The sequence below is a fragment of the Macrobrachium nipponense genome, chromosome 21 (genome assembly GCF_015104395.2).
Source record: "Macrobrachium nipponense isolate FS-2020 chromosome 21, ASM1510439v2, whole genome shotgun sequence".
Classification (NCBI taxonomy): Eukaryota; Metazoa; Arthropoda; class Malacostraca; order Decapoda; family Palaemonidae; genus Macrobrachium; species Macrobrachium nipponense.
The window spans coordinates 76,972,705-76,984,800 of record NC_087212.1 but is presented as its reverse complement, the minus strand read 5'-3'; the positions used below and the strand labels follow the sequence as shown (position 1 = coordinate 76,984,800).

Genomic DNA, 12,096 nt, shown 5'->3' with positions numbered 1-12,096 from the left:
GACAAAAATCAATATAACTGGGGCCGAATGAATGCTACAGAATTTTTTTTAGCACAGCACTGTTTACAGGATGTTGCACAAAGCATACTGTATACAATATCCCTTCCACAATCCCCATTCCCCGGTAGACACTAAGAAAGCCCGAGGAGAAATATCTATTGTGATAAGATGTACATCAACTTAAGTTTTGCTATTTCTCAGACTTTCCATGCGCAAAAAAAGTGTATATATATATATATATATATATATATATACATATAAATATACATATATATATATATATATATATATATATATTATATATATTATATAGATATATATATATATATATATATATATATATATATATATATATATATATACACACAAACACATATATATGTGTGTGTATATAGATAGATAGAGATATATATATATATCTATATATATATATATATATATATATATATAATATATATATATCATATTCATATTCATATATCATATCATATATATATACATATAATGTATATATATACATATATATATATTTATATATATAATATATATATATATATATATAATTATAAAAACTGTAATGCAACGTATCTAATAAGTACAAGATTTGTCACTCGAGTACGGAAGGTTGTCCATTAATTAAGATGATTCATCTCCAGGATAATAATAGACGTTTTAATGCTGTTCATAGCGTGAAACGATATATCTCGAGCGAGATGACAAATCTCACGACTAAGACTATTCTAAGAGGATGATGAATCTTATTAGCCGAGAGATTCCGTCACTTTTTATCATGATCTGTCCAATGGCTCGGATGTTTCTCTTAGGCACGAACAATTATACGATGAAAATTGGCAGAGACAATTAAAGTGATTTCATTCATTTCACAGCCATTAATAACCATAAGAAATGCCGATATCGGCCTCTTACTCATGTTACGAAACTATAATATCAAAAGTGGTTCACCTTCAGCTCGACAATATCTTCGCTCTCAAATTCAGATGATGAGAATATGAGAGTCCCTCGATGGACGACATAAAAGCTGAGCAGAAATAGCTTCCCGGATAAATGAGGAAAGAAAGAAAACCTACTTTATGCTCCACTTCATAACCAATTGTGAGCAGGATGGATTATTTATATATGTATGTAAGTATTCATGAACATAATAAGCATGGATTGTGGATAGATTATAGAATTTAGGCCAAAGGCCAAGCTCTGAAAAAGAAATGGACAGTAAGAGGGTCTGAATGGCGTAACAGAAGGAAAACCTAAAAGCAGCTGCACTGTGAAACAATTGTTAGAGAGGTGGAAAGTCGGATGGAATAAAGAGAATATGACCGGAGGTACAGACAAAAGAAGGAAAGAGGTTGCAAAGAATCCTTAAGCAATGCCTACAGTGCGCCGCGTGAAGTGCACTGACAACACTAACCCCTACGGTAGCAATAAGCATGAAAGCACATCAGGTTCTACGAATTTAAATATGTAAATATATATATAATATATATATATTATATATTAAATTATTATATATATAATATATAATATATCTATATATATATATATAATATATATATAGAGAGAGAGAGAGATAGAGAGAGAGAGAGAGAGAGAGAGAGAGAGAGAGAGAGAGAGAGAGAGAGAGAGAGAACATCCGAGTAGATTTATACCTATGGCATGCACGCTTATTTACATATTATGTATCTGAAGTCATCAAGGTTATTATTTTCCCTAGACAAAATATTTGGAAAATAGTTTGTTTGAGGGAAGCATTACATCAAATGTCTGCACTAAAGAGTAGCAGCAGTTAACAACTGATCCCTGAGAATATTTTAATATATGGTAGGTATAACAATCCCTACCAAAAGCATCAATTTCCTGTATTGAAATGGCAAATGCAAAACTGCAAAACAAAAGGATAGTAATATGCTATATGCGTGCGCAACTCCTTCCCCTGAACTTTGCAATCCTAAAAATTAAATAAATAAATAAAAACTGAAGCACTACAACATGAAAGGAATCTTACGTTATTTTCATATATGAGTGCCAATGCTTATTTGATTTGATATTAAAGTTTACCCTGATGCCCTGGCACTGGAACCGTTTTGTTATTCAGTACGGTGATGAGGTAGGTAAGAGGGTAAAATTGTAATAAGTTAGTTACTAATAATCTACAAAATATATGAAAATTGTTAAATATCAAATAATTAATAATGTTACCATCTTTTAAAAAGTCCGTTATATTTCAACATCGTCACTATTTTAAATCTCTTCTAAAGAGCCTGAAATATAATGTAGCCTTTTCTTATCTACACACTTGGAACAGTCAACAAATATGTTTTCCAGAGTAATGGGGTTATCACAAAAGATCTAACACAGGTTGTCCATCACTCTCCAAGAAGAAAGTGCGTGTTACCTGGGTATGACCTATCCTCATTCTGCTCTGGCTCTTAAAAAGTCCACGATTTCTCGGGCAGATTTTAAGATATTGCCAGTTCTTCCCAGAGAAAGAATTCCATTTGTTTCGCCATTTTTTTTAAAATATAAGACTACATAGTATATAGGACGAAGATTGTCAATGCTGTCCAATTTTGTCATAAATATCACTTCCACATAATATGCTTGCTCATTATTTCTGATGTCAACATGGGCTGGGACCCAACGAAACTGGTGATTTGTAAAGGGATCTAAGCCAACAGACCCATCCTTGGATACTGAATAGTTGGATGAAAAGGGCTGAATTGCCAAATGGCTGTGGAGACATTAAAGGAATTTAAGTAAACAGTGAGAGCGCTAACGTCCGTTTTGTTCACAAGTTTTAGATTTTATTATGGTTGTCAATTCAGCTACAAAAGCTTCAGCATTCCTGGAAAATATTAAGCTACATGGGACTTACCATCATACGCAACCACAATTTTAGTATAATCTGATGGAGTCTTCATAAATTTTGTCATGGAATACGAATTATGATTTGTTGCTTGCTGATTTTAAGCACCTTAGGCTCGTTAATAATTAACGCTCGTATGCCAAAATATTGTTAGCTGATATATACAGGTAGCATGGATAGGATACTCAAGAAGAAAGTGAGATAATAAGACAAGTAATAAAACCTAAGGGCGGAAGGAATACAAGGACTTCTGGCATAGTGCAAGTGTTGTTCTACAGGGAAGTAACTGAAGTGAAGAGAGAAGGATTAATGGACAATTGAGCCTACAGGATGGAAATGGTGAGGTACTATGAGAAGTGGGAAGTGAGTGTTGTCCTAGGTCGAAGGGGAGCATTTTGAAGATTTACTGAATGGGGAGGATAGAAGAGCTAAATGATATAGAAAAGGAAATTACTGGTGAAGATAAGAAGAGGGCAATGAAGACACCTGTAGGTGAAAGGATTAAAAAGAAGACAGGGATGACAAAAGTTACTGGGTGGCTGAAGAAGGAACAGGTAAGAAAAGCACTTGTTCAGTTTTATAAAGAGAAAGTTGATAGAACTGACTGTATGACTTATTGGGGTTGCAACATAATAGATCAAATAATGTGGATGTTATGATTTTAAATGAAGAGTGGGGGTTTTAGGCCTTGGAAAGGGGGTATGGATCAAGTGTCAAATTATGTGAGAAATTTAAAAGCAAAGGGACAGCTATATGCGCCACGCATGGATATAGATAAAGTTTAAAACAGAACCGAGAGAGGTAAATCTAAAGGTGTTGAGGATGTATAGTGAAGAAGGTAAGTTTTGAGAGTGACTAAGCGTTTATACAATGGAAGTAAGCGTACTACGTTTGAAAATAAAGGAAGCCGACAACTTGGCAAGGAATGATAAATACTCTTTAAGACTCGTAGTCATTGAATGTTACTCAAACTAGAAAGACTTTTCCCAAGAAAAGCTACTAACGTCAGTGAAATTTATCGTTAATCACAACCACAAGGAGATTCTACCAAAAAATTAGCATCAATGAAAAATTTTCGTCATAAAGGAAAAGCGAACTTCACTCACAACTAGCAAGGCTCCTCCTAGCAACTTACATCGATCATCACTTACTAATAGCAATGTTCTTCCTAGCAACTTACATCGATGATCACCCACAACTAGCAAGACTTTTGCTAGCAACTTACATCTTATGACGATCATAATTCCCCAACAAGATATCTGGAGGAGACTTCATATTATTATCACCGCGATTCGTAACAGACGAAACGCTTAATGAAGCGAGCTATCGTCTTGTGAAGTTGTGGCGCTTTAGAACTTATTGAATCTGCGGCACCTAAATGCGATCTAATTAGGAGATGACTTGCCTCTAATTACCGAGCTGACATTCAATGGGATTATCACTCCTCACAAGGAATCGCTTTTCTTTCTATTTCTGTTTGCCTGCATCACGTCATTCAGTCGCGAAGTCATTGAACTGATAATGAGTTTTCCAGTCTATATGTGAATTCCCTTGAACGAAATAAGTAGGGATAGATTGATATCGCTATAGTCTGCATTCCTGAAGTTATTCTGTAAATTGCAAATAACTATTATCATAATGGTTGGTAGTTGCCAACAAAAGGGTTTAATCCTGTTGTAAATCCTGCATTTCTTCTTCCAACACAAAGCAAACATTATGATGAAAATCAAGCTTAACTTTTAAACGCTACAGTCTAATAGTACGCCTTAATGGGCAATGAACAGAAGAAGGATATTAAAAACATCAACAGTAGAAACAATAACAGCGACAAGAAACAAAGTCAAATGAATTTATTATCTCCAACTGAAACTACAGTTTCCAAGTATATGATATATCAAACAGCAATATATTACTTTAGATATTGTCTTAAATATCAGTTAGCCAGACAGAGAATGAACAAACAGACAAGGGGAACACATAAATAACTTCAGGCCAATATCGATGGGAAACAGTCACAATCTGAAAGATCTGATGAAAAGGGGACTCCTTAATTCATAGACTAAAACAAATGATTAATAGAAGAAGAAAAAGAAGAAGAAGAAGAAGAATCGACTTACGTTTCCTTAATCTCATCGGAGATCCTTCTCTTGAGAGTCTTATCCAAGGACGAATGGATGGTTCGGATATGACCCAATATATTCGGCTGGTTGTGCGGATCCGAACTCATGTTTCCTTGGTTGGATTAGCTGACGTTGCGGTTCGGGTGGTGATGGAAACTATAACACCATCATTCCGTTTAAGGATCACTTTATTCTCCTCTATTTTTGACGTTTTTATTCACCGAAGACTAAACAACCATAATTCTGTCCGGTTTACGTAGAAACCCCCGGCAAGTAACTCAAACAGGTTTTCATTTATATTTTCGTTTAATTTCCAAATTGCACTGATAGCGAACTAATCTTTCAAAATACTTTCATAAAACTTTACTGCTTTCCTGCAGCCACTTATTTTCTCATGATTAATGCTGAAAGGTTATGGCTCACTGATACTTCCCTTATACAAAAATATAATAATATTATTACGATTATCTTCTAGTCATGATGAAGCCATAGGTGAATATACTTTCACTTCACTATTCAAATATACATTTTTCCATTGTGTAGGGTATCGGCTACAGCATCTATCAATACAGAACACTATTTACGACAATGAAAACGGAGTAAGAGTGTGTAGAATTGTAGTTGTTTATAGCCTATACATCACGTCATAAAGCACGATTTTGTTGTAAAACCATACTGCAAGTAATACTAATACGTAACAAGCCATTAACTGCACTGCTTTATTACGCGGCAGAATGCCCGTATGTAATATAAAGAAGAGAGAGAGAGTTGAAAATACGGTGCCATGGAGCAGACTACAAACAGTCGCCTCAGTAAAAGGACTAAAAGAAGATAAGAAAGACAGTTTTCTCTTTTGACTTCTTTAGACCTTTTACTCTGTTGTATGTATTTCACGTTTATGTTTTTTTTTTACGTTTTAGTAAAGAATATCACTGTCACTTGCAATTAAGTAATCATGCATAATGAGAGAGAGAGAGAGAGAGAGAGAGAGAGAGAGAGACTAACTCTTCTCACTTATCATTCTCATTATTTTCTTATTACTTGTATTTTTGCCATAACAATAAATTTTCACTGCTAAGATGTCAACACCCCACCCCCCCCCAAAAAAAAAAAAATGACAACGCAAGTAAGGAGAGAAGGAAAAACAGTGAGAGAGAGACCTAACTCTCTTTTTCACTTATCAGTTCTCATTATTTTTTATTACTTGGTATTTTGCCATACAATAATTTTCACTGCTAAGATGTCAAACCCCCCCCCCCAAAAAAAAAAAAAAAATGACAACGCAAGTAAGGTAGAGCAGGAAAAAACATTGAGAGAGAGAGAGAGAGAGAAGAGAGAGAGAGAGAGAGAGAGAGAGAGCTTTCGCAATGTTATTAGCTTAAAAGCAAGATGTCACTTAAAACATCATACACCGCTTTGCTTATCGTTTTTAACTGTCTGATATGGATACATCATCAGTTTGATAGTGTCTCGTAGAAGGTGCATGCATGGGTTGGCAGACAATCACATGTCATTGTGATTTTTTTGCTTTTTAATCACTGATTGACATAGGGTCATAAACATATTTTTCTCTAGTTGGCTACATCCAGAAAATATTAATACACTCAAAAACATCTCTAGTTGGCTACATCCAGAGAGTATTAATACACTCAAAAACAAAGAGCATTTTCCATCTTTGTCTATACTCTGTTTTTTTTCATCTGTCCATCCGCCTGTGTGGTTTTTGTATGGTAACACTGCGTCCCGGGCTTTAAATAGTTGCGCTACGTGTAAGTTTTAGGTAAATAAAAGGATATCTGGGTGTACATTTGCAACTGAAAAATGTTTTAATAATTTACTGTATGCGAATTACACCATTAATATTCGAAATAGGTTATTGTTATTATTGTTGAATGTAAACTTCCTTTTCGGGGTGGCGAATGGAACAGCCAGACGCAGTGGCGGGAAAATTGCTTCTCTCGCTGTTCACTACGGCAAGATGTCAACGTATTACTTCATTATACGTAAGTATATCAGTATGTACTGTTAATTTTTATAAAGTACGTTTCAGCCAGATACGATATGACGTAACTTGGTTTAGCATCTGTTTGATGGAATTTGCGTCTGGCTGTTCCATTCGCCACCCCGAAAAGGCAGCTTACATTCGACAATAATAACAATATCCTATTTCGAATATTAACGGTGTAATTCGCATACAGTAAATTATTAAAACACTTTTCAGTTGCAAATGTACAACCATATATCCTTTATTTACCTAAAACTTACACAGCGTAACTATTTCAAGTCCGGGACGCAGTGTTACCATACAAAAACACCACTGGCGGATGGACAGATGAAAAAAAACAGAGTATAGTTGCATGATCAGTCACTTTTTTTAAAGGTTTGTTAGAGTGTTCGCTATACACGGTACTTTATCCGGATCACTTGCCTTTTGTTGCAGTGTCTGCATCATTGCAGGTACTGTTATTGCTGTGGTTTGTGCTACATATGCTGCGTATGCCTGCACCTCATTCGAGGAGGGCCAGGAAGGTGCTAACCATTCAGAGAAGCTTGAAATCATCAGGAGAATTGAGGCAGGATAGTTTATAGCATGTATCATGGAAGAGTGCGGCATTGTCAAAAGGCCATCAAGAGGACACTGAACAGTTAACCTTGATCTGGTTTCATCAACAGAGGGCTGCTGGCGTGCAATGCATTCAGTGCTGAGTTGAAGGCTGCAGCTACAAAGTTTACATGCGGACTTTAAGATGTCCGAAGGTTGGCTGTTTCTTTTACGAAGCTTTGGATGCTTCCAAGGAGAGAACACAAGAATTTTGTCAAATGTTGTAAGACTTGATGAGAAAAGAAGGCCTTTTTAAGGCAAATCTAGAATGCTGATGAAATTGGTCCATTCTGTCGTTCCTTTCCCACTAACTGATGAGAAGGAAAAGATTTTACCCAGTCGAAAGCTTTCTAATTAACATGTCTCCTTTGTTCAGTGAAAGTGCTACTAGTAGCCACAGTTGCAAGCCAGTGGTAGCTGGACATGAAAAGCATCCCATGCCCTGTGTAGGTTGATGGAAAGGCTCCCAGTAATCTGGTATCATTCAGTGAAGGCTTAATTCACCTCCAAGTTCGTAACCTAGTAGTTCCATAATCACTTTTGTAAAGAGGTTGTTCATATCAGACAACAGACTTCGGCATTGCTAGACTTCGAGTGAAGACTTTGCTTCTCATGGACAATGTGCCTTTACATCCTAATGCAACCAAGATGGTTGGTGACAAAAGGTCATATTAGTAATTTATTTGCTTACCAATACAACTGCACTCATTCAGCCAACGGGCCAAGAGGTTGCTGTTGCAATGAAATGACTATATGGGAGGAGGTTCCTGGAGGAGGAGATGACTTGGATACACAGGGAGAATGGACACTGGAGAAATTTTGAAGCTTTCACTGAAGTCTACTACTTACCTTTCCTTAGGGCTATTTTTTATTAGCATTCCTTTTAGTGTGTCATTATTAACGCCAACCTAAAAGGAATGCTAATAAAAAATAGCCCCAGGAGAGCAACAATATGATATATAAAATTCCATGTTTGGATTGCCCCTCGTTTTATATCAGCCAATCTAGCAAGGATTTAGAAATAAGTTATTACAGCTTAAGTATTCTGTTAAAACAGGGCAAACGTCCAATGCAATATTCATTCAATTGGAAATAACCACAGAATAAATTGGTAAGGCAATTAAGCAATTGCAAGATCAAAGATATCTTTCTATGAAATCTTTTAGAGTCTGCTATTATAAAACTTACTTCCAATTGTAATTTTGATATTAGCTCTGGCTTGTAATATCTCTACCCTTGTATAAGTAACATGTTTAAGAATGATCTTTAAGATAAAATCACAGACTTAATAACAAATTAGTTACCTTACACATACTTTCTTTGTATGTACATGTTTAATATATTTTTTGTGAATAAGTTTAACTTGCGAAAAAGGTTTTATTATTAACCAAAATGAAATTTTGTGTGGTCAGTTACCGCCCCATACAATCTCTTAATTGTCTTGTCCCTGCTCCTGAGCAGTTGGACTTTACCTTTTGTAAACTTCTTAAATTATACCCCTGTTTTACGAAGATTACTAATTCTCCAAGTGGGTTGGATTCTAGGTGGACTTAGCTTCATATAATTGGCAGCCTGCTAAGTAAACGACATTGAGTCAAAAGGACTCACAGTACTCCTTCGTTTAACTTTCCTTTGTGGCTTTTGCCTCTATATATATATATATATATAATATATATATATATATAATTATATGACTATATAATTATATATATACACACAGATGCGAGTGTATATATAACATTGGCAACCGAGGGGAAACGAAGATGGCTCCTCGAAAAAAGGCTTAATTTGTAGATCATACATTGCAAAAATCGCACGTTGGGAATGGAATAAATATAAAAAGATAGAAAAGGAAAGCTGTATCAAAATGAGTCCCGTAGATACATGTACAGGCAGGAAGACGAATGCCAAAGATGTCACTTGAGAAAGGAGGAGAGAGAGAGGGTGAGAGAGAGAAAAGAGAGAGAGAGAGAGAAAGTTTTGAACGGTGAGCGTCAACATCTTTAAGGGGATGTTCAGTAGGCCGAGCATGAAATCCTCTTCTCCGGCCCTAATGACGAGACTCATGACACCAAGTGGCTTATCAAACTAGTTGAACTTTTTCTCTTTATTTTATACAGGGGCAGGAAAGGCTGGGGCTGTAAGCAGGAGGACTAGAGAACTAGAGGGAATCATTGCTTTAAAGGGACTCATTAATGACGTAGGGAGATGGGATGAGCAGAAGGGCAAATAATTCAACTAACGATTGAGTGCAGGGATAAAGCCTGGCCGAGTCTTGTCTTTTATTCTTTTCTATATATTTATTGGGATCTCTCTCTCTCTCTCTCTCTTCCGTCTCTCTCTCTCTGTCTCTTCTCTCGTCTCTCTCTATATATTATGTATATATTTAATATATATATATATTATAATTAAAAATATATATGTATATATCTGCCTTGAAGTATATTATACCTGCCTTTGATTATATTATATCTAACGCCTTGATACTGACTGGAACAGCCATTTTGATACGTATTAACTCAGCAGGGCAATAAATCTTGGTTTTATTTTTATTTTAAGCATGTAAAACAGGCATTAGTACATTGCACACACAATCAAACAAACACACACGACGCATATATGTATGCACGCACACAAACACACATACACACACACACACACACACACACACAAAGAGTGTCTCTTTGAAGCCCTTTTGAAGATAAATCCTTGAAACAAATGTCGATCGACTAGACCAGAAGTTAAGGTGGAATTTTATAAACATTTAAGGAAATAATAAATGTATTTTAGGGAAACGAGTTTATTTCCACCCAATTTAAATATAGTTATCTTGGATACAAATACTGTGTAAGAGAGTGAGGAGATATCTTCATCTACGTAAGTAAGCTATGAAAGCAAATTGTTCCCGTTGAAGAGGTAAAAGTCACACACACACACACACACACACACACACACACACACACACACACACACACACACACAACATATATATATATACATATTCATATATATATATATATATAATATATATATATATATATACATACATACATATAAAAACAATACATACATACTACATACATACACATCATACATACATATATATATATATATATATATATTATATATATATATATATATATATATATATATAAAGTAATTTCGGTGGTCTGGCTACCACCCTTAGCAAGCATTCACTGCTTGCTAAGATACTTGAGACGTATCTTGTTTTGACTGAAGAATTTACTTACATATTATACATATATATGTGAGTATGGAAAAAGACCCCATTTCGACTCAACCTCAACACCTCACAGGCGATAAACCCCACAAGCTTGCCTTTATCTTAAACTCATGTACGTTGGCCATTAACGACTCCATGGGAAAAAAACCACCAAATATTTCACTCTAGTTCAGAAAGAACCCCAAAATGGCTCATGAATAACTCTTTGGTTAAGAGAACCGTGGTTTCGCTCGACCCTTTGAAAATACCCAACCCCATTTTGTCTCAAGATATACTACTCTATCGGATGATAAATAAATAAAAAAAAAAATAAAATTTCACGACACCTTGAAAATAGCCAACCCCATTTTGGCTCAAGATATACTCTACGGATGATAAAACGCACCATTTCATTGTTCAATTACGTAAGGCGTAGAATTTAGTCTCCGAAAACTGAATGAAGTTCGAAAGAATTTTTGTTTTGTTTTTTATCGGGAATGTTTAGTTAGCAAATTCGTTGTTTAAATCATGAGTAGCAATCCCGCTCTCTCCCACTTGTATGGCGTTCCAAAGGCTTTGTCATATATTATTTAAACATTATTCAGAATACTAGCAGCTTTTCATATCTTATTTATATCATTACTTTATATATGTACAATATATATTAAATTAAATACATACATACCTACATACATACATACATCATACATACATATATATATATACTATATATATATATATATATATATATATATATATATATATATATATATAATATTATATATTATAAGACTTATATTTTAGAGGTCATATATTGGATTTAATTCAAAGCTGATTTGCGGAAGTGGGTGATACCTGCATCCATGTTATGTACAAATAAAAAATAAAAATAAAAAGATATTTCCCGAGATTTTTTCTTTTATTTAATATGTAAATTATATTGTTTTAAAACGTTCTAGTTTTTTTCGTCTGACTTTTTCAAGTTGCACCAGTGGAGTCGACGCGTCAAAAACGATTATGAAAATACCGAAGATGTCTTCGTTTTGAAGTCTGTCTTGAATCGTAATTTGAGTGATTTTTTTTAGTAATATTTATGTTTTTGTAAGATTCAAAGTTTATTTGGTGGGATCAGACATGTTAAAACGTCTGCCAGCATCGATCAATCTTCTGGATTTTTCTTTCATATGATTAAAGCTACACGTATAACATTTTTCCAAGGCCGTTGATTCTCTCTCGGAAAATTCCGCAGTTGCGTCTTCCCGAAGTCGGG

The 12,096-nt window shown here is 34.9% G+C and overlaps 1 protein-coding gene across 9 annotated transcripts in view; it reads right to left on the bottom strand.

Annotated features, from left to right (window-relative positions):
• LOC135198187 (oxidation resistance protein 1-like) overlaps positions 1–12,096 on the bottom strand; it is a 1,642,352-nt gene that overhangs the window by 796,803 nt on the left and 833,453 nt on the right. The window contains exon 1 of one of the 9 annotated variants that reach the window (XM_064225745.1): positions 4,999–5,123. The exons of the other annotated variants lie outside the window; for them this stretch is intronic. Coding sequence (XP_064081815.1) covers positions 4,999–5,108 — 110 coding nt within the window. The 5' untranslated portion in view covers positions 5,109–5,123. Of the gene's footprint in view, positions 1–4,998; positions 5,124–12,096 lie in introns of those variants that run through there. 9 annotated transcript variants of the gene reach the window in all.